The sequence below is a fragment of the Rhinopithecus roxellana genome, chromosome 3 (assembly GCF_007565055.1).
Source record: "Rhinopithecus roxellana isolate Shanxi Qingling chromosome 3, ASM756505v1, whole genome shotgun sequence".
Classification (NCBI taxonomy): Eukaryota; Metazoa; Chordata; class Mammalia; order Primates; family Cercopithecidae; genus Rhinopithecus; species Rhinopithecus roxellana.
In genome coordinates this window covers 25337725-25361761 of record NC_044551.1, presented here as the reverse complement: position 1 = coordinate 25361761, position 24037 = coordinate 25337725, and the positions used below count along the sequence as shown (strand labels likewise).

General features: G+C 37.0%; 1 protein-coding gene across 2 annotated transcripts in view; it reads right to left on the bottom strand.

The window, feature by feature from the left end:
* Positions 1–588: 588 nt before the first annotated feature.
* PJA2 (praja ring finger ubiquitin ligase 2) overlaps positions 589–24037 on the bottom strand; it is a 74544-nt gene continuing 51095 nt past the window's right edge. For both annotated transcript variants that reach the window (XM_010380194.2, XM_030927207.1), the window contains exons 7-10: positions 19712–19823; positions 6674–6788; positions 6159–6280; positions 589–3249 (exon numbers count right to left, since the gene is read on the bottom strand). In XM_010380194.2, coding sequence (XP_010378496.1) covers positions 3124–3249; positions 6159–6280; positions 6674–6788; positions 19712–19823 — 475 coding nt within the window. In that variant the 3' untranslated portion in view covers positions 589–3123. The remainder of the gene's footprint in view (positions 3250–6158; positions 6281–6673; positions 6789–19711; positions 19824–24037) is intronic.

Below are 24037 nucleotides of genomic sequence, written 5' to 3'. Positions count from 1 at the left end.
TTAGTTTTTGTCTAACTTTATAAATTTTTTTGAGACAGGGTCTCACTATGTTGCCCAAGATGCTCTTAAGCTCCTGGGCTCAAGCAATCCTCCTGCCTCAAGCCTCCTGAATAGCTGGGATTATAGGTACACACCACCAAGCCTGGCTAGTCTTTGTCTAATTGAATGGCGTAACTTATCAGAACCCAATTGACCCTTCTGAAATGAGTGAGTTCTCTGAACTGTTTGAGAACCATGAGGGATCTTGCTAAACAGGTAGATTTAATAATATTTCCATGCCTGATTTGCAAAAAACCACTGACGTGAGGTGGGCTCCCTTCTTATTAACGGTTTCTGCAGTCCGGAGTCAGTGTGGAAATCAAGTTCTGCTGAAACCTACAGGATAGCTAAGGATGTCAGGCAGGGGAGCGCAAGGACTCAGAGACCCTCCAGCAGTAGGAAGTCCCTCAACTACTTCTGTCTAGCTCTTCCTAGGGCTTTCTTATATTATAGTTCAAGGACTTTTAACATCACATGCTCAGTAGTGTTGTCATTAACTCTAAATCCTTCGGGGTTACATTATAGAAGTGATACAATTACACAATTAAATATTAGAAATGACCACTGAGTATATTCTGTTTATTGTTTATGATTTACACAGAAAATGATGGGCTGGGGTTGTAGAACAATAAACCAACCATTACATTTAGACCTGGGCTTTTGAAAAACTTGCATTCCATTTTAACAATTCATATGTATCTTAACAAGTACATAAATCCAGATCACAAATAATCTTAAGAGTTAGAGATAAACAATTAAGAAACACAAAAGAAAACCACATAGATCTACCTTTAAATATCAGCATTCATATTACAAGAAATAAGAAAATGTTAAAAAAATAAAATTAGGTTAAGTCACAACATAAAATAGAGAAATAAGATAAATGCTATTTTATTAATATTCATACTTATTTCTAATTTACCTTTATATAGTCTTAACTTTTTCAAAAGGATCCAAGATATGACCAAATAATATTTTAGTATCTGAACTTGCCAGCCTTAGCTTATACCAGAGCTTGTTACTATGAAAATCCTAAAACCTCAATTTTCTTTCTCCTTTTTAAAATTTAAGCCAACTCTTACTCAACTTTTCTCCTTCACAGCAGCTGTTTATAGATAGTAGGGAGCCAAGAATGAAGGACAGTAACAGATGGAAAGCAAAAAGTACAACAGCTATCTTAAGTTCTGCTCTCAACATTGCTGGTTGAGTTTGGAACCAAAACCTCGTAACAACTGGCAGATAATAGCTAAATCTTAACAGGCAAAGAAGAAATATTTTCTTTGGGACAGCTGCTATCTAGAAGAAAACCAAGGTCCCTTAATATAGTCTAAATATAATGTGTGGCTTATTATAGAGAAATCTTTAGCAACGTAAGTTTAACCAGTAAGTGTCACAACTGATCAACAGTACTTAAAAGGAAAAACAAAAATCACACTAGCCACAAATTTCCACAATATACATATGAAATTAATTTTAATCTGATTTGACTCCTTGACACTAACTGATCATTAATGAAATATGGTATGGAAAGATCACAGAGTAGAAAACAAGCAAAGATTAGTTTATACAACAATGACTATATACACCAGAGGGAAAACATGCTAGCTAATGCAACATTAAGGCCTGAATGTAAGCATTTCCAAAGTCACAGAAGCCCCAAAGAACTCCTAAATTACAAATTCATCACATTACATGCATGCAATGTTCACTTTTGTTTTACCCATAAAAGGATACACAGTATTTTGCTGTAAATACCAGACACATTTACAATATATGCAAAAATTAGAATGCAAGTGTTATGTTCCTTATATTTAAGCCTCAAATGTGCCAACAGTGAAAATTCATTTATTTTTAAAAATGAAAAAAAGAGACGGGATATAAATACTCAGAGGAATTACACAAATAAGATGTAACTCTGCATTTGGGAAGCCATATAAATATTCCTTTCATGTGCCCAAACTAAATTATCAATGGACCAATTAGATGGACGTACATTCACTATGTGCTTTACTGTTTTACTTGCTCAAATGTGATATTCTAACAGTCATCATTCTCTAGCGTTAACATCAAATCACATTTGTAAGTGAACTATTATGTCCATGTTTGCACATACTCGTCTACTGTGTGTGATTACCTAAAGGAGACACTGTGCATCTTAGTTTGGGGTTATATAATTACAAAGATGACCCTGTGCAAGTTTTCAGACCTTCCAAAATACTGTAGAAGCAAAATTACCTTAAACTAACTATATCCAATATTAAACAAATGTGCCATGAGTGTTCTGGGCCTTCAAGTATAATTTTTACCAAGGAGAAACAGGATGGGTAAGAGGTTAGAAAGGGTTTCATAAGGCCATCTAATTCAGCTCATTGTACCAAGCCCTGAGCACACTAGATTCTTTGTATGCTTTACTAACCTTATGTTAAGCACATCCACTGGTTTCATTAAGGATTTTACTACCTAACTTTATTTCAGGGGGAGTTACTTCTAAGATTTAAAACTTTTGTAGTGTTCTGGCCAAAATTTTAGCCTTCATTTGGCATTCTGAAAAGTCCTAATTTTAAACAAAAATGGACTTTCTGAAAAATTTCTCAGCATATGAACCAAGAGGTTATGGTGTAGCAAAACCAAAGGGACTAGTGAAAAAGCATACTTTACAATTTGTTTCATTTCCAATGAAACCAAATTTTACTACTGTTGTGAACACAGTCTTAACATTTGATGCAAACAGGAGAGCTTAATTATAATCACTTAGTGGCAGTATTATAGACAAAGCCAGTAACGTATGCCACACAGATGATTATTTCTTCTGGAGAAAGTCAACTGATAAGCTTGGCTTTACAATTAATACAAACATATTCAACTAAAGAAAATGGATGCACTGTCTCAACATTCAGCTTGAAAATGTTTAATACTTTCTGCAAACCTAAATTTAGTTTAGAAAGGTTAATATTCTTTCTAAACTATGGCATATACTATATATAGCTTTTTTAAATATATTTATATATAATTATTTGCACATGAGATTTAGAAGGAATTTGCAGATTTACTTCGATACACTGATCTCATTTCAACTGTTAAGGTTTAGGGCGCTTCTGCAGTACTGTCATTTGCAGGTGGGGCATCAGGATCAGGCTCAGAGGAAGGAGCTGCAGATGCTTCAATAACTGCAGGTGGGAAATGACGGCGGCACACAGGGCATGTTCCCGACTGGAGAAAAAAAAAACGTTAAGAGCCACCAGAATCATCTTAACTGCCACATAAATAACTTAATAAAGAAAAAACAGTATCATTATCCTAATAATAAGTATCTTAACAACAAAAAATAAACTTCAAATCCATATAATGCAGAAAGACATTATTTTCATACTATTCCCTCTGTGCCCAATCAGACTCTAATTTCTTTGAGGGTAAACAATGTCTCTTATTAATGTTCATATCTTTAAGGTCATTCATCCTCCTTCATTTAGTGAGTTTTAATTAAGAGCTGCTAAACTCAGCAGTGATGCAATGGCAGAGGGTGAACAAAGAATCATGGCACATGTCCGCATGGAGGTCAGAGTTTAGCTTGACAATAATCTGAACGGAATTATCATTATTTAGTCTATTATGCATTTATTAGAGAAACCACAGACCTACTTTAATTCACATCAAATCATTTATGATTTATCATTTATGATTTGGTGTGAATTAAAGAAGGTCTACGGTAAATTAATGTAGATCTATGGCAAATTAAAGCCTCATTTTAGGGTAGCACAGATATGTCAAAGCAGATGGACTTCAGACTTTCTAAGCCATGACATTTCTTTCCAAAAAGAGGATAAGAGGGTTAGGTGCCTTCTAAATGACAAAACAATGCCATAGACCTTGGAGGGAAGGTGGGAAGGGGAAAGCAGTTATACTAGGAGTACAACATTCTAGGACCAACTGAATGATTGTACAGCTACATTATCTGATAAAAGATTATCCCCTTGCAAATCTGGTCTTTTTCCCAAAGAGAATTCCCTGCTGGAAGGGAGGCTGAAGAGATCATCCTGTTGAAGGCGACAAAGAACTGTATCTTGGGAACATTCTCCCCAGAAAAAAAGCAGGAAAGGCTTCACACTAAGATATTTCCTGACAGGAGAAAGACTGAAGAGACTGTTACCTTGAGTTATAGCAAAGTTTCAAGTATAATTCAAGGCTGTACAATATATATTATGTTTACCGTTTAAGAATTCATTTTAGGCCGGGCGTGGTGGCTCATGCCTGTAATCCCAGCACTTTGGAAGGCCGAGGTGGGCGGACTGCCTGAGCTCAGGAGTTCGCAAACAGACTGGGCAACATGGTGAAACCCCGTCTCCACTAAAATACAAAAAATTAGCTGAGTGTGGTAGCGTGCGCCTGTAGCCCCAGTTACACAGGAGGCTGAGAAAGGAGAATTGCTTGAACCCGGGAGGCGGAGGTTGCAGTGAGCCGAGACAGCGCCATTGCACTCCAGCCTGGGCGACAGAGCGAGACTCCGTTTCAAAAAAAAAAAAATTCATTTCAGCAAACATTTATTGTGTACTTGCCATATAGATTGGGCCCAACAGTAACATTTTAGAGTCAAATAGATGAGCGTGGTCTTGGTGAACTATGTACTAGCTATTAAACTTAGACAAGTAACAATCATTAGAAAATAGGAATAAAGATACCAGTAAGTCCTAAAGTACTGTGAGGATTAAAGAAGAAATCATGAATCATTAAAGAGGAATCATCTGACAGTGACTGACACACAGCAGGCACACAAAACACTGCCTCTGAAGTCTCTGAAACTATCGTGGGAGTTTAAAGACAGCATTTATTAAGGACAGAAAAGGTGGAATTTAAACTGCACCTACCTATATATCTAATCTTACAGATGGTATAGGGAAAAATCATGCCAGACCTCAGGAGCAAATGCATAGAAACGTAAGCAAATGTACAGAAAAGTAAATCTGAAGAAACAGGTTGAGGTCTAAATCACAAAAGGCCTTGAATGTCAAGATTAAAGCTTCAGATTATTCCACAGGTGACTGGAGGTCTCTCTCTTTCTTTTATGAGAAGGGAAGTACATGATCAGAACTATATTTCATAAAAAGCCTTTAATGATGGAATGATAGATAATGAAGATTTGGAAGAGTGAGGGGGTAGGAAGGAGGGAAGATAATGAGAAATTAGTTAATGGTATAGTGTATGTTATCCAGGTGATAGGATATCCTAAATGCCCTGACTGGACCACTAAGTAACCTATGCATGTGACAAAGTTGCACATGTACCCCACAGATTTCTGCAAATAAAAAAGAAATGAAAAGAAAGTACCTCTAAAAGAAGTAACGAAATAAAGTAGGTAACTACAATAGTAGTTAAGACAACAAGGGTTGAAGGTCTAATGTATGGGAGTGGAAAGAAATGAGGGAATGGACCTCACAGACTCAGCCACACTCAAAATTGTTAAGAGTTGGTGGCTCTGCATTTTCTGCTTCCCCACTAATTTTAATAACACCTACTTTCACTACTACCAACATCATGTATAGACACTGAAAAAGTCATTTTCTACTGAATTCTAATTTTCATTCGTAATAAGTTTACCACTACTTTTCCTACACTATATGTTTACTATGTGCCAAATATTATCCCTGATTTGTAATCATTAAAGGCAACCAGTTTTTAACAATGAATTAAAAAGTACTAAAAATTTGTAGCTAAATAAAACAGGTTTAAAAGATACTACTATTGGCTGGGCATGGTGGCTCACACCTGTAATCCCAGCACTTTGGGAAACTGAGGCAGGCAAATCACCTGAGGTCAGGAGTTCGAGACCAGCCTGACCAACATGGCGAAACCCCGTCTCTACTAAAAATACAAAAAAATTAGCCAGGCATGGTGGTGGGTGCCTGTAATACCAGCTACTTGGGAGGCTGAGGCAGGAGAATAGCTTGAACCACAGAGGCAGAGGCTGCAGTGAGCCGAGATCGAGCCACCGCAATCCAGCCTAGGTGACAAGAGGGAAACTGTCTCAAAAAAAAAAAAAAAGAGATACTGTTATTATTCACTTGCAGAAGACACTATTAAAGTATTAAATTTTAAAATTTTAAATTAATTATTCTATCACTCACCTTTTGTAGCCAAATTGAGACACAAGGTTTGTGAAAGAAATGGTGACAGGGCAACTCTGTTGCTATATCATCCTTAATATACTCACTGCAACAGATTGGACAGCATTGTTCCTGACCAATAGCTGAAAACAACAAATAATTTAGATCAATCACATGTAGTTCAATTTTAATAAAACTGAAAAGCAATATATTACACTCAGAGAAGATACCTCTGAAAGACGAAAGAGCCAATCTTTGATCAGTTAATTGGCAAGCATTTCTGTCAAATACTTAGCAATTTGGAATCTAATAAATACTGCTTTTGTAAAAATGCTGACACAGGAACATTTGTCGCAGTCTATCACTTGAAAATTAAAAATATTCTTATACTAGGTGAGTTTGTAAGCATCTGGTTTCTATAAAAAAAAATCTAGTGAAAATTTCTAATAAACAAGTATTTAATCATCTAGGTACACTGATAATATACTTAAATGTGCAATGTGTTCCTCAACATTTGAGATCAACTCTGCCCTTACCAGTGTGATCTTCAAGAACAAGGGTCTCTGGAAGACCATCGATGCTTTCCTTACTGGCTGGCGGATTGGCCACCTCAACATCCACTGCAAGAGACTCTAAATGTGCCAGAGCAGTCTGAAAAACAAAAGGTACAGTTCTTTGTTAGGAAATACTTTAAAACAGTAACAGAAAACTATTTTTTAGGGTATCTTCAAAATTGTATCACCGTTATTCTCTTCTTGTTAGTTTCTTTTGCTTTAGTCCTTTGCTCCTTTTGCCTCTTCAGAAGGAACTACCACCATCATCAACAAACCAAAACATTAAATATACACGCAGAGCCCAACTTTCTACACGTGAAATAAAAATATACCTTGTCTTGGCTGGGAGTGATGGCTCATGCCTGTAATCCCAGCACTTTGGGAGGCCGAGGCGGGTGGGTCACTTGAGGTCAGGAGTTCAAGACCAGCCTGACCAACGTGGTGAAATCCTGTCTCTAGTTTAAAAAATACAAAATTAGCAGGGCGTAGTGGCGCATGCCTGTAATCCCAGCTACTTGTGAGGCTGAGGCAGGAGAACTGCTTGAACCCAGGATGTAGAGGTTGCAGTGAGCCGAGATCATGCCATTGCACTCCAGCCTGAACAACAAGAGCGAAACTCCATCTCAAAAAAAAAAAAAAAAAGCCGGGCACGGTAGTGTGTGCTATAATCCCAGCTACTCGGGAGACAGGCAGGAGAACTGCTTGATCCCGGGAGGTGGAGGTTGCAGTGAGCTGAGATCACCACGCACTCCAGCCTTGATGACAGAGCAAGACTGTGTCTCAAAATAAATAAATAAATAAAAATCTACCGTGTCTCAATAATCATCTACTTTTCCGTATTTATATTTTGAAAGAGTGGTTACTTTTTCCAACTATTGGTTCCTATGTGAGATCAATAACATGAAAGAAAGTAATAAACATTTTAGAAAGGTTCACTTCATGAAAGATAAAATGTGGCTGAGGCTACTAGATGCTCCAAGTATGGAAGCAAATAATGCACTCCCGAATGGCTATATCTACTACTGGCATGGATTTGGCACACCCACATTACCAGTTCACAAGTATTACTAGGTTATCTGGGTTGTGAATTTCATTTACAGGTTCAAATATCTATGTCAAATTACTGTTCTAACAAGGATGGAAAGAACATCAGATCATGTGATCATCTGGTATGCGTCATCCTCATCCTTTCTGGCTCCAATTAGACTAGAACAGCAGTTGAGACTTTCGTCTTTTTGTCTGCAACCTGTACAACTACTTGCTCTTAGTGCACATGCTGCTTCGCCTGCCTGGTGCTTTCTGTCCATCTTTTAAGTTCTATCACTCCCTCAGGGACTGCGTAAGTCCTGTCTCTTCCATGAAGCCTGTCAGTGGTCCTAGACTGCGCTAGTATCCTTCTGAACTGCTACTGTATTCAAAGAATTGGTATTACACAGTTTAATTATTACATGTTAGTATTATATCCTAATTACAGCATCATAAGATCATGGGGCTATAAAAGACCTTGGCTTCTTTGTAGGGATGAAAAACTTGAAGGAAATTTGACAACTATCGAAACTGGGCCTCCCATCCTGGTTGGAGTGCAGAATATTGCAGCTGCTACAGAAAACAGCCCAACAATTCCTCAAAATTAAAAACAGAATTATCACATAATCCAGCAATTCTAGTTCTGGGTACATACCCCAAAAGAACTGAAAGCAGGGACTAAAACAAATATCTGTACACCCACGTTCACTGCAGCATTATTCACAAGAGTCAAAAGGTGGAAGCAGATCAACTGTTCATTGATGGATGGACAAATATGCAAAATATGATGTACACATACAGAGGAATATTACTCAGCCTTGAAAAGGAAGAAAATTCTAACACATGTCACAACATGGATGAACCCTGAAGACATTATGCTAAGTGAAATAAGCCAGTCACAGAAGGATAAATACTGTATGATTCGTATATGAGATACCTAAAGTAGTCAAATTCATTGAGACAGAAAACAGAATGGTGGCTGCCAGGGGCTGGAGAGATGGGAAAATGTGGAGTTACTGTTTACAGCAATGTGAATACACTTAATTACACTGAACTGTACACTTTAAAAAACTGTAGCAATAGTAAATTTTATGCTATGTTTATTTTACCATAATGAAAAAAAAAATGAACAAGCCAGGTTTCCCATATAGAAGAAGAATTCTGCCTGACAGCTTAGCTAACACTCTATTCTTATGGACGGCAAACTTAATATTTTATACATGCCTAAGGTTCTACCACAGATATTCCCAAAAAGAAATTAAGATAACTTATAACAGAGGATTACAACTTGCTTTGGGGCAAGCCCAAAGCAAAATCAGAACTAAAAAAGGAAAAAGCAAAAGGGTTCACCAAGAGTTAATAAACACAGTTAATATTATTGAACACCAAATTTGACTCTGGATATGCAGAGAAACATTGCAGAAAATAAGAAACGCTGCTCCAGTAATTGAATTATTGCTTCTCAGCTCCAAATACACCTTTCATTTCTGCTCTTTGAAAACAGATTTGGGCATTTTAAATATTTTTCCTTTTGTTAGCTGACATGATTTTAAGTTTTGTCAGTAGAGGGTGCTGGAGAGACACTGCACACGGAAAGGACTTTGCTTCATGGTTCCCTTGGGCTTGCCTCTGCAGTGTGCCAGGCTTCCCTGTGCACGGATGGCTTCTCCAGCATCAGGCTCCTCCAGTGTGGGTGGCTTCTCCAGTGCCTGGCTCCTGAAGCACATGCTGCTTACCCAGTAACGTAATTGCAGGACAAGATGGCCAGTAGCTTCTCCTGGTACTCATCTTGGGTGGTTCTGCAGCAGAGTACCTAGGGGCTTGGTCACATCACTGTGAAGTTTCTCTGGTGCCCCAGAGGGCAGATTCTTGCCAAGTTCCAGAAGGCAAATTTCCAGCAAGTTCTGCCAGCACAGTACCATAAATACTCCTCCGTAAGCCACGGCTGTGTCCTTCCCAATAAGGTCTGGCTTTCAGCCTTAGAGGGGAGGGAAGTAGAGTGCTCTATCTCAGCCCTAAAGCTGTTCCTTAAATCTGCTAATCCTATATTCTTTAGAGTTTGCTTTATTTCCTACTAGCCAATCCCTTGGTATTCTAAACTTCTGTTGTAGTTAATATTTACAGTAAATTTTCCCTGTTCAAATTACTGTATTTCTCTTTCTTGGGACTGAACTCAGACTGGTATAGAATTCATATTAAGAGTGGTCCCAGGACACATTTAAAGCAGTGTGTAGAGGGAAATTTATAGTACTAAATGCCCACAAGAGAAAGCAGGAAAGATCTAAATTTGACACCCTAACATCACAATTAAAAGAACTAGAAAAGCAAGAGCAAACACATTCGAAAGCTAGTAGAAGGCAAGAAATAACAAGATCAGAGCAGAACTGAGGGAGAGAGAGACACAAAAAATCCTTCAAAGAATCAACGAATCCAGAAGCTGGTTTTTTGAAAGGATCAAGAAAATTGATAGACCACTAGCAAGACTAATAAAGAAGAAAAGAGAGAAGAATAAAATAGACACAACAAAAAATCATAAAGGGGATATTACCACCGATCCCACAGAAATACAAACTACCATCAGAGAATACTATAAACACCTCTATGCAAATAAACTAGAAAATCTAGAAGAAATGGATAAATTCCTGGACACATACACCCTCCCAAGACTAAACCAGGAAGAAGTTGAATCCCTGAATAGACCAATGACAGGCTCTGAAATTGAGGCAGTAATTTATAGCCTACCAACCAAAAAAAGTCCAGGACCAGATGGATTCACAGCCAGATTCTACCAGAGATACAAAGAGGAGCTGGTACCATTCCTTCTGAAACTATTCCAATCAATAGAAAAAGAGGGAATCCTCCCTAACTCATTTTACGAGGCCAACATCATCCTGATACCAAAGCCTGGCAGAAACACAACAAAAAAAGAGAATTTAGACTAATATCCCTGATGAACATCGATACAAAAATCCTCAATAAAATACTGGCAAACCGAATCCAGCAGCACATCAAAAAGCTTATCCACCATGATCAAGTGGGCTTCATCCCTGGGATGCAAGGCTGGTTCAACATACGCAAATCAATAAATGTAATCCACCATATAAACAGAACCAAAGACAAAAACCATGATTATCTCAATAGATGCAGAAAAGGCCTTTGACAAAATTCAACAGCACTTCATGCTAAAAACGCTCAATAAATTAGGTATTGATGGGACGTATCTCAAAATAATAAGAGCTATTCATGACAAACCCACAGATAATATCATACTAAATGGGCAAAAACTGGCATTCCCTTTGAAAACTGGCACAAGACAGGGATGCCCTCTCTCACCACTCCTATATAGTGCTGGAAGTTCTGGCCAGGGCAATCAGGCAGAAGAAAGAAATAAAGGGTATTCAATTAGGAAAAGAAGAAGTCAAATTGTTCCTGTTTGCAGATGACATGATAGTATATTTAGAAAACCCCGTAGTCTCAGCCCAAAATCTCCTTAAGCTGATAAGCAACTTCAGCAAAGTGTCAGGATACAAAATCAATGTGCAAAAATCACAAGCATTCCCATACATCAGTAACAGACAAACAGAGAGCCAAGTCATGAGTGAACTCCCATTCACAATTGCTTCAAAGAGAATAAAATACCTAGGAATCCAACTTACAAGGGATGTGAAGGACCTCTTCAACAAGAACAACAAACCACTGCTCAATGAAATATAAGAGGACACAAACAAATGGAAGAACATTGCATGCTCATGGATAGGAAAAATCAATATTGTGAAAATGGCCATACTACCCAAGGTAATTTATAGATTCAATGCCATCCCCGTTAAGTTACCAATGACTTTCTTCACAGAATTGGAAAAAACTACTTTAAAGTTCATATGGAACCAAAAAAGAACCCACATTGCCAAGACAATCCTAAGCACAAAGAACAAAGATGGAGGCATCATGCTGACTTCAAACTATACTACAAGGCTACAGTAACCAAAACGGCATGGTACTGGCACCAAAACAGAGATACAGACCAGTGGAACAGAACAGAGCCCTCAGAAATAATACCACACATCTACAGCCATCTGATCTTTGACAAACCTGACAAAAACAAGAAATGGGGAAAGGATTCCCTATTTAATAAATGGTGCTGGGAAAACTGGCTAGCCATAATGTAGAAAGCTGAAACTGGATCCTTTCCTTACTCCTTATATGAAGATTAATTCAAGATGGATTAGAGACTTAAATGTAAGACCTAATACCATAAAAACCCTAGAAGAAAACCTAGGCAATACCATTCAGGACATAGGCATGGACAAGAACTTCATGTCTAAAACACCAAAAGCAATGGCAACAAAAGCCAAAATTGACAAATGGGATCTAATTAAACTAAAGAGCTTCTGCACAGCAAAAGAAACTACCATCAGAGTGAACAGGCAACCTACAGAATGGGAGAAAATTTTTGCAATCTGCCCATCTGACAAAGGGCTAATATCCAGAATCTACAAAGAACTTGAACAAATTTACAAGAAAAAATCAAACAACTCCATCAAAAAGTGGGCAAAGGGGTCGGGAGTGGTGGATCACGCCTGTAATCCCAGCACTTTGGGAGGCTGAGGCGGGTGGATCATGAGGTCAGGAGATCGAGACCATCCTGGCCAACACAGTGAAACCCCGTCTCTACTAAAAAGACAAAAAAAAAAAAAAAAAATTAGCCAGGTGTGGTGGCAGGCACCTGTTGTCCCAGCTACTCTGGAGGCTGAGGCAGGAGAATGGCGTGAACCCAGGAGACAGAGGTTGCAGTGAGCCAAGATCATGCCACTGCACTCCGGCCTGGGAGACAGAGCAAGACTCCGTCTCAAAAAAAAAAAAAAAAAAAGTGGGTGGAGGATTATGAACAGACACTTCTCAAAAGAAGACATTTATGCAGCCAACAGACACATGAAAAAATGCTCATCATCACTGGCCATCAGAGAAATGCAAATCAAAACCACAATGAAATACCATCTCACACCAGTTAGAATGGCAATCACTAAAAAGTCAGAAAACAACAGGTGCTGCAGAGGATGTGGAGAAATAGGAAACACTTTTACACTGTTGGTGGGACTGTAAACTAGTTCAACCATTGTGGAAGACAGTGTGGTGAATCCCTCAAGGATCTAGAACTAGAAATACCGTTTGACCCAGCCATCCCATTACTGGGTATATACCCAAAGGATTATAAATCATGCTGCTATAAAGACACATGCACATGTATGTTTATTGCGACACTATTCACAATAGCAAAGATTTGGAACCAACCTAAATGTCCATCAATAATAGACTGGATTAAGAAAATGTGGCACATATACACCATGGAATACTATGCAGCCATAAAAAAGGATGAGTTCATGTTCTTTGTAGGGACATGGATGCAGCTGGAAACCATCATTCTGAGCAAACTATCCCAAGGAGAGAAAACCAAACATCGCATGTTCTCACTCGTAAGTGGGAACTGAACAATGAGAACACTTGGACACAGGATAGGGAACATCACACACCGGGGCCTGTCGTGGGGTTGGGGAGGGGGGAGGGATAGCATTAGGAGATATACCTAATGTAAATGACGAGTTAATGGGTGCAGCACACCAACATGGCACATGTGTACATATGTAACAAACCTGCACGTTGTGCACCTGTACCCTAGAACATAAGGTATTAAAAAAAAAATTCATGGGAAGAGCATGCAAAAAAAAAAAAAAGAGTTCTGTGTCTTGCAGGACACAGAACTGCAAGAAAAGGATTTGGGGATTGGTTTGGTTAGGCCCGTGAGATTGAGTTCAGTGCTGAGCTCCTTGCCAATGAGAATGGGATGCTATTAATCCACAGTCTGTAGTGGCATCACAATTAACCAAGATATCACTGTGGTTGACAGTGATGAAGGTCCAACTGAAGCAAGTGTCTTGAGAGCCCAGAGAGCTGCTATACTCGACCTTACAGCAACAGTGATCTAACTATAAAAATTGTGATGTGAGATGGATTATTAATAAGTGCCCTTGTGCACTTACAGAAAAAAATTACAAACTCAGGTCCCTTAGCCCTCACAATAGGGTATGAGAGCCAGAAAGCATCCATGACAGCCCTAAAAGCAGCTCTTGCGCCTAAAAATCAAACACAAAATGTAACTGTGTGGATTGCTAAGTGAAAATTAAGAGTTGACTTCTCAGTCTCATCAAATTTCTCAAAAGTTTTACCATTGATTGGTTAAGGAATAAGATTCTGAAACCTGGAATGAGGACATCTGGTTGAACTCTGAGGAAACTGATAATCTTGAATCCCCAAGTCACTCTGAGCCTCCTGTTACCAGTGGAAATAGTCTGCCCTCCACAGACTAGGCTTCCTCTGCTTGAAAACCCTGTGATAATAAACCCTGGAGTGTGAATCTCTTAGTGCTTTCATGCTCAACAGTAAAGTTACCAGAAAACTACAGCAGACAAAAAAGAAAGAACAACTGAAGATATAATGTAGGTTTGGGTTACTCTAACAACTAAAGAATCCTAACCAGCTAAGTGAGCTTCTGGCTGAGGGTAGGGAAAAATATGACTGGGTCATGGAAGAAGGAAGTTATAGCTATCATTTACAGTCTCACGACCAAATACAGAACAAGGATTAGTAATTTTGCTTATTTTATGTGCTTGTTTTATGTATGTGCTTATTTGTATATATTAAGTTTACTTTTTCTCTTTCCCATTTCTATTTCATATACCAGTTGTTGGAAGTTAAATTTGCAATTTAGTCTTTATATAAGAGAACATTCAGTGTGACTATGAATTTATGGAGTAATGCATAGCTAGTAATAGATACAATGACTCTTGGAACTAGCCATCTGCTCATTCTGGGGAAAGGGTGAAACTTCAATTGTAGTAATAGCTGTATTTTGTGGGGTGAAAATACAATTCTATTGATGGATGGAAATTTAAACGTGCATTGTAAGGTATGTATGGAAGCCAAGTTGTCAACGTGCTGGAATGTTCCATTTATGGAATTATCGCTCCACAAATCCAAATTCACTATTGTGTCAGCTCTATGAAAATCTGGGCTGTTTAAATACTTTCCCTCCTAACAGCTGGCATGATGTTAAGCTTTGTTCACAGGGGATGTTGAAGAACACTGCTGGAGGAAAGGGCTTTCCTTCTGTCCCAGTGTGCTTGCTTGACAGAGCACACTAGGACTAGTGTGATGTTCATAGCTTTCTCTAGCACTAGACTCTTACAGTGCACACAGCTTCTCTAGCAGCCAGTTCCTGTAATGCACTTAGCAGGGAGCAGCCTCCCCCAGCACCCATGTTGGACAGTTCTGCAGCACAGTGCTTCCACTCAGACACCTTCCTATGAATAGCTCTCCTCAGCACCCTAAGAGAGCTGACTTCCAGCAAGTTATACCAGCACATACCACAGTGACTTCTCTCTCATATAGCAAGCCACCGTGGTGCCATTTCCATCAAGGTCTGGATCTCAGCCCTGAGGTAGACTAGGCACTCTTCCTTGGATTGTCCTAGCTTTGCCTGACAGGTGGTGGCTGCTCCTTATACGTGCTTTTCACATATTCTTTAGAATTATTTTTATTTCCTCCTAGCCAATCCCTTGTTATTCTAATTCTTTGTTCTAGTTTAGAATTCTTTATATTGAACTTTCCCATTGCGAGACAGGAAATGGGAGGTAAGATCCTGTTATCTGTCCCTTTCCTTCTCACATAGCTATAATTACGAATCTCCTCCAATTCCCCATATGTACTACTGAAGATAAAACCTGCTTGTAAGAACTCATCTGTGCTACACATAAACAGAAATAAAGGATATTATTTATAGTAACTTTCATTTGGGGAGGTTATTCCAGGCTAATTATGCTTTGATATATGTTTGTCTTAATGGGTTATCTCTTTCTAATGATTATCTGCACATCTGCAGTGCTAATAACACCTCAAATTTCATATATGTAAAAATAACTTATTGCCTTGGTACTGTCATATATTTAAGATAATCCAGGATCACTTATAAGCAACACAAGCAAAAGATAGCATTTTACAGCCACTGCTATGAGAATCTATAAAAATTAAAAAAAACAAAAACAAAAAACTATCTACACCTTTAGGCAGTACAATGTATTTACAATAGTTAGTCCAAGAGTCAGAAAGACAACTAAATAGCCTAAATCACCCAATCTAGAATACATGTAGGTTTAAAGTAGCATAATCCTTTATCAGCACAAAATTTTGTTCTGAAGAATAAAATACAATTCAGTTTTTAAAGAATGAAGATAGCAATACTGATTCTGAATGACCATCACTGAATCCAGATTTGTTCACTGATTACATCACTTAGTTGACTGTTGATTTGAATAAACCTATATGAATATACCATTTACTGAGAGCTTCCCAATACAAGCAGCTATTTTGCTAAAGGCTTTAACACAATCTCACAACAACCCATCAGGTAGATTTTATTATTCCCATTTTGTAAATGAGGAAGCTGAAGCTTAGAAAGGTTAAGTGAATTGTCCAAGGTCACACAGCCTAATTCTTTAACACAAAAGTCCATCTTCTTAATCTCCACATTACTGCCTTCCGAGTGCCTACGCCTGGGTATATACAGGTGCTATTGTATATAAAGACTTTACAAAGGGCCCGTGGGTATGGACAGTCTTAAGATAATCAGTTTCAATAAGCTTTCATAGGTAATCTTTCTTCAAAATGATCCACATAAGAATGCACCTGCAGTATATCATGCTGGTTCTCTGTTCTAACATTCTGTTTATACTTACCTTTCTTCCACTTTATAAATAAAAGCACACTTCTTACCCATTCAGGGGGACAATCTGAAGTATTGAGGTAGAAGTGAACTCTAATGACTAAGTAACAAATCTTTTGGGTGGCTTCCAATCCCTTGCTTAAAAAACAAAACAAAACAAAACTGAAGGAATCTAAGGAATACCTAAACAACTTAAGTTGATGTGATTCTTGGCAAATATCTCAAAAGAATTCAGTGACAATGCCATAATAAACTCCTTCCATTCCTGTTAATTTATTTAGGTGAACAACATTTTTCAACCTTACATTCATAAGATGAAAATCAGAAGTAAAACTTATGCTGAAATGTTTCTCATTTCAGTAATAAATAAAATTCACTCATAACTGGGAAAGGAAAATGCCTCCATCTCATTAGATGCATTTCCTACAAAATACTTACCAAAATTCATAATTTATTTTTGATCATTTGGATACTATTAATTGTAACTCAATTTAGCCACTTTTTACATTAAAAATTTTAAACATTTTTCTAGCGAAGAAGTATGATAAAGTAAATAATACTACCTAGATTTATGCTGAAAAATTTTAGATGTCAACATAAACGTGCAAGGGGATTTTTTCAAAATCCATTTTCAGAAGTAGAAAAATTTCAAAAAGTTAAAGATGTTTAATGTTTTATCCTCTCCTCACTCAAATTAGAGACACAGATATAAGGAGACAAAGACATATTGCCAGTATTTTCACCAAAAGCCACTACCTGAATAGAATGATCAATCTAGTATTGGAAAAATACCAGAAATGAAAGCAACTATTTCCAAAAACTTATAGGGCTGCTTGAGAAACAAACAAAAACAAGCAGTTTTGTTTTTGTTTCACTTAAAGAGTGTTAGTGTTAAATATAAAAGAAATAATCATAGATTATTTTTGTTTCATTTAAAAAAATGATTAAATAAATGCATACTGAACACAGAAAAATAAGATTTCTAGAGTGACAGGAAGACAACTGTATTGATTTTCTAGGAGTGAAACATTTCAATCAAATTTGAATAAATTAAATCGGAGCACTAAACTGTGAAGAAGCTGATAAGCCTTAGAGAAGAGAGATGCTTAAAGCCATTAAACAGAGGTAGAAGTATAGACTGGTAGGAATAATGCCACTGGGTTCACTACTGGTAGAAGCCAACAATGTTTGAGACTGTAAGCTCTTACTTGCCTCGTCTTAGTTTACTGCTAGTGTCTTTACCTAGCATGACCTCTCAAGACCAGTCTCTCTGGCTCTTCTTTCCAGATGCCAAATGTCACATTCCCCACTAGTAATACATAATAAAACATTTCATTCTCAACACTTCTTTTTAAAGTTATCTCCATATTATAGGAAATCATAAACCATTAGCATAAAATGAAAGACTAAATGTTGTGAAATCAGACCCTAGAACAGACCTAGCACAAGGAAATGAGTGATCCTTAATCTTTATGTATTTCTGATGCAAATTACCATGCTATACCATTATTTCTTATGTGTCACAGAATTTGACAAGGCAGGTTAAATAATTTCGCAAAAATCCTAAGTGTATCCTATCTCATGATGTTCTTTCTGACTTTTTTCCTAGTATAGAGCATTTCTGCTATGGTTACTTTGAGAAAAACATTCATCGTAAAGCATAACTGAAAGCAATCTCCATGGACAATTACATATGTAAAAAAAGTGATGACAAAGCAGAGCTAGCATAAATGTATGTGAACATGTACATGCATGCATGTGTGTGTGCAAATGGATAGGTATCTAATATCTATAGATATGTTATATATATCTTATGTTATATCATAAGCTTATGTTATATATAGCTTATATATACTATATAGTATTACTAGGTACACTAGATATGTTATATATAGCAATGTATAATATATACTATATATGTAATATATATAGTATATAGTATATATGTAATATATAGTATATATAGTACGCACTATATATTACAAATTAGAGATAATTTAAAGACAAATATATCTAATAGAGATATATCTAATATATATTATATATTAGAGAGGTAATATATTAGATATATAAATATATTATTAAATATATCAATATTAGATAGGTACCTGCTACCTAATTTGTCAATCTAAAGCAGACTTTCTGGCTGGGCACGGTGACTCATGTCTATAATCCCAGTGCTATGGGAGGCCAAAGTGGGAGGACTGCTTCAGGGCAGGAGTTTGAGATCAGCCTGGGTAACATAGTGATACCCTATCTCTACCAAAAAAAAAACAGAAAAAACCCAAACCAGTTCTGATGGCCCATATCTGTAGTCCCCGCTACTTGGGACAGGCTAAGGTGAGCTGATCGCTTGAGCCCAGGAGTTCAGGGCTGTAGTAAGCTATGACTGTACCACTGCACTACAGTTTGGGCGACAGAGTGAGATCTTGTCTCGAAAATAAATAAATACATAAACTGGACTTTCTAATCTCAGAAAATTTAAAGACAAAATATATTATAATGCTCCTAAAAGTTCTTACCAACTTTTTTGTTCTCTCACCTGTGGCTCATTCACCAGTCATTTCTGTACCTATATTTTGGAAATAGTGATTTAAAGAAAGACTTCTTTTAATGAAATCCACTGGTACAGTAGTAGTTCCCAAACATGAAAATACTTGGGCTTTGAACTTAGGCAAATAACATTTAAGAACAGGTTTTTCTGTTTTAGTTAAATAATGAAAAGAAGGCAAAAGAAACTTAGGCAGCAAATATGCCCCATTTATTGAAGTGTGTATATGTTTGTTGGGATTAGGAGGAGCAAATTTCCTAACTGCATTAGGCAGCCAGATAGTATTTAGAAGCCATGAGAAAAAAAGAGATTTGTAATATATCCTTAGCTTCAACTGCATTTCACAAATACACCTGTGCATGTGTATATAAGATATTCACTCTTGTACTTGTATAATTCAATAGAGAAAAAGGTATATTTTCTAAATGTAAGCAAAACATTTTCCATTCTGCAATAAAAACTGAGAAATACTGAAATTTAAGGCAAACTAGCAGGACACCAAGTATAATTTGTATACACATACTGGTGACAATTATCATTCAATAACTGTTACTAAACTTTGATGGAAAAAAGATTCACCTTTTCTTAAGAATAGTCTCAAAATCCCTTTAAACCTTTATCATTTTGTATCCCATCAACTTATATATGGACATTAGCGTTATGAACATACCTCCATAGCCTGGGCTAAGCGTTCTTCTAGTGCCATGTAGGTAAGGAACTGAGGATCCACGTATGAAATAGCTTCGGCAACTCCTAGTCCATCTGCAAAGCCATCAAATAGGCTGAAAAAAAAGAAAGAAAAAAAAAACCAGAAAAACAAAACTCACCACTATGATTTGGGAAATCTTATGCTAAGGACATAATTGTATTAGCATATTGACAAGCCAATAAGCATGCTGTGCACAGAAAACCTTAAAATATTTTAATACCAACTTGTAGGGTCAAATTACAACTGGATATTATGCTTTGAGTGTCTAGATTTGCTTAGCCTGGAGAAGAAAAGAATTATTGAATGATAATTGTCACCAGTATGTGTATACAAATTATACTTGGTGTCCTGCTAGTTTGCCTTAAATTTCAGTATTTCTCAGTTTTTATTGCAGAATGGAAAATGTTTTGCTTACATTTAGAAAATATACCTTTTTCTCTATTGAATTATACAAGTACGAGAGTGAATATCTTATATACACATGCACAGGTGTATTTGTGAAATGCAGTTGAAGCTAAGGATATATTACAAATCTTTGTAATATAATATTACAAATATTATATTTTCTGTGTGGAAGGAATGTTTCTTCTGTTTCTTGAATGTCTACTATGGTGCCATCCCTGTGTCAGGCACCTTTGCACACCTACTATGTCTTACTGACTTCAGGGCTCTCTCTTTGTACTACATCTTACTGCTAGATGAAGGAGTTTCAGTATTTCAAGGGTGGATGGATTCAGTAATTCTTAATATTAATTCCAAAATCTGTGATTATATGAGCATGTCTGTTGCTTTGTATCATGTGATACTTGATTTCCAGATACTGCTAAACTATAACATACTCTTTCTAAGAACCATTTCTGTGTCCCTCGGCAATAGATGGGTAATTTTAATTATGACACATGGGTTGACATCAAAATGATTTTTGAGCTGGTTGTTTGTGGATGTTTAGGACTATGATATTCAAATATGATAGGATATGGAAGTCAACAAGTTTGTCTTTAGACAAAATAAGCTCAGTTTTGGATCTCTTGGACTTAAGAGGTGGTAGGAATACATCTACTCAAAGTGCCCCACAGACAACTAGAAATGTAGGTCAGGAGCTTCAGGGGAGTTTAAGATTAGGCCACCTCCATTATTATACAGCTTGAAAAATATCTAGCTCCTAACTGCTCATTTTTATTATAATTTTCTCTAAAAAACCGTTAAGCTCCTAGAAGGAAAACATGTCTCACTTTGGTCCTATTCTCCTTCCTCTACCCCTGAACACATCGAGATTCCTCCCTTTCCTCTAGTCTTGGAAATACTAAGTATTTCAAAATTTGAAAACCGTAAGCATGTCCTTGGTCCTCTTCTCTCTAATCTGGCTCCCTTGGAAATTATTAATATATTCAAGCCCATTTTCTTCAATTATCCTCTCTGCAGGTAATTCCTAAATCTCTACCTAATTCCTAAACTCCCCTGAAGCTCCTGACCTACATTTCTAGTTGTCTGTGGGGCACTTTGAGTAGATGTATTCCTACCACCTCTTAAGTCCAAGAGATCCAAAACTGAGCTTATTTTGTCTAAAGACAAACTTGTTGACTTCCATATCCTATCATATTTGAATATCATAGTCCTAAACATCCACAAACAACCAGCTCAAAAATCATTTTGATGTCAACCCATGTGTCATAATTAAAATTACCCATCTATTGCCGAGGGACACAGAAATGGTTCTTAGAAAGAGTATGTTATAGTTTAGCAGTATCTGGAAATCAAGTATCACATGATACAAAGCAACAGACATGCTCATATAATCACAGATTTTGGAATTAATATTAAGAATTACTGAATCCATCCACCCTTGAAATACTGAAACTCCTTCATCTAGCAGTAAGATGTAGTACAAAGAGAGAGCCCTGAAGTCAGTAAGACATAGTAGGTGTGCAAAGGTGCCTGACACAGGGATGGCACCATAGTAGACATTCAAGAAACAGAAGAAACATTCCTTCCACACAGAAAATACACTGCTTTCTAAGGTGGTATGTACCAGGGCGGGATAGCACTACTACGAATTTAAAACATATTAAGTGTTCCTACTTGCAACTTTTGCTCTGTTGCTGTAATTCTGCCTGCTGAAACAACATAAATTGTGTCTTCCTTCTCTTTGCAAAACAACCCTTCAAACGACTGAAGACAACTATCTCCCAATAATTCTTTTCTTCTCCAGGCTAAGCAAATCTAGACACTCAAAGCATAATATCCAGTTGTAATTTGGCCCACTACAAATAATCAGGTAAAAATTCTAACATCATGTACTTGGCAGTCACCATGGTAGTAACTGTTTCAGGCCGGGTGTGGTGGCTGTAATCCCAGCACTTTGGGAGGTCAAGGTGGGCAAATCACTTTGAGCTCAGGAGTTCAAGACCAGCCTGGGCAACATGGCGAAAGCCTACATCTACAAAAAATACAAATATTAGCCAGGCATTGGTAGCTCATGCCTGTAGTCCCAGCTACACGCAAGGCTGAGGCTGGAGAATCACTTAAGCCTGGGAAGCAGAGGTTGCAGTGAGTCAAGTTTGCACCACTGCACTACAGCCTGGGTGACAGAATGGGACCCTGTCTCAAAAAAAAAAAAAAAAAAAAAAAAACATAAAACAAAAAACAAAAAAAACAAAAAATTGTTTCAGACAAGAACCACTAATAGGTGCTAAAACTAGTGGATGGAAATTTGACAGTTTAAGAAGAAACATGTTATTTACAGTCTCAAAGTATCTTCACGCTAGAAGCCTATTGACTACAGTTGACCCCTAAACAACAGGGGCTTGAGGTGGGTATAGGTGGGTACCCTTAACCTCAGTTTTTTTTACACCTCTGCCACCTCTGAAATAACAAGACCAATCCCTCCTCTTCCTCTTCAGCTTACTACTCAACATGAAGACAGCAAGGATGAAGACCTTTATGATGACCTACTTCCACTTAATGAAGAATAAATATATTTTCTCTTTTTATGATTTTCTTAACATTTTCTTTTCTCTAGCTTGCTTTATGTAAGAATACAGTATGTAATGCGTATCACATACAAAACATGTGGCAATCAACTGTTTACTTTATCATAAGGCTTCTGGTCAACAGTGGACTATCAGTAATTAACCTTCTGAAGAGTCAAAAGTTATGCTTGGATTTTCTAGTGCACAGGGATCAGCACCCCTAACCCCTGTGTTGTTCAAGGGTCAGCTGTATAAAAGGATAAATGACAACTGTAAAGAAATCTGACAGATAACACCATAACCAAATCAGATTTTGTATCACCAGTAATGGGTTGATTTGACACCATGTATTTTCTGATATGTACTGCAAAGGACAAAACATCACTTCTAGGGTGTTTCTGCTAAAAATTCACAACTCAAATCTATTCATGACAGACAAATACACCCTAAGGGATATTCTAAAAAATAAATGACCTGTACTTTTTAAAAATCTCAGGGTAACGAAAAACAAAGACAAAGGAAATGTCCACATTAACAGAGACTAAAGAAACTCGTTAACTAAATACAACGAAAAATCTAATACAAAGATTAGACCAGAAAAAAATTTTACTCTAATGGCACTGGTGGAACAACTACAAACATCTAAATAAGGTTTGTAGATTAGATGATATTGTATCAGCATTAATTTACTGACTTTGACAATTTTATTTACTGTGTTATGTAAGAAAATGGTCTTGGATTTGGAAATTCATTCTAGATTATTTACAAGTAAAGAAAAAGACATCATGCCTGCAACTTACTCATAAGTGGGTCAGAAAAAACCTTACTATAAGTATAAACAAAGGAAAGAGAATGGTAACACAAACGTGGTTTTAAAATGTTAGCATTTAGGAAATCTTAGTGAAGGATATATGAGGATTTTTGTACTATTTTTGCCACTTTTCTGTAAGTCTAAAATTATATCAAAATATTTAAAAATTCTATTAAACCACAGTTATATCCACACAGAATTAACTTCTCACAATCTTATTAGGTTAATAAGAACTCAATTTCTTACAGGAAGACAGAGAAGTTAAGGAGTTATCAAAGAATAAACAAATGGTAGAGTTGGGATTTGTCGGTATCTGAAACGATGATTTCTCTGTGTCACTTCCTACCACACCAAGCTATCAGGTACTCTTGAGTATTCTGAACACTAATGCAACTTCAATGAAAACAAGTAAACAAACTTGATAGAGGAGTTTTTCCATTTTCCTTCAAACTAAATTAACAAACCAAAAGGCTTCACTTTTTTCCTAAGCAGTGGTGAAATGAAAAC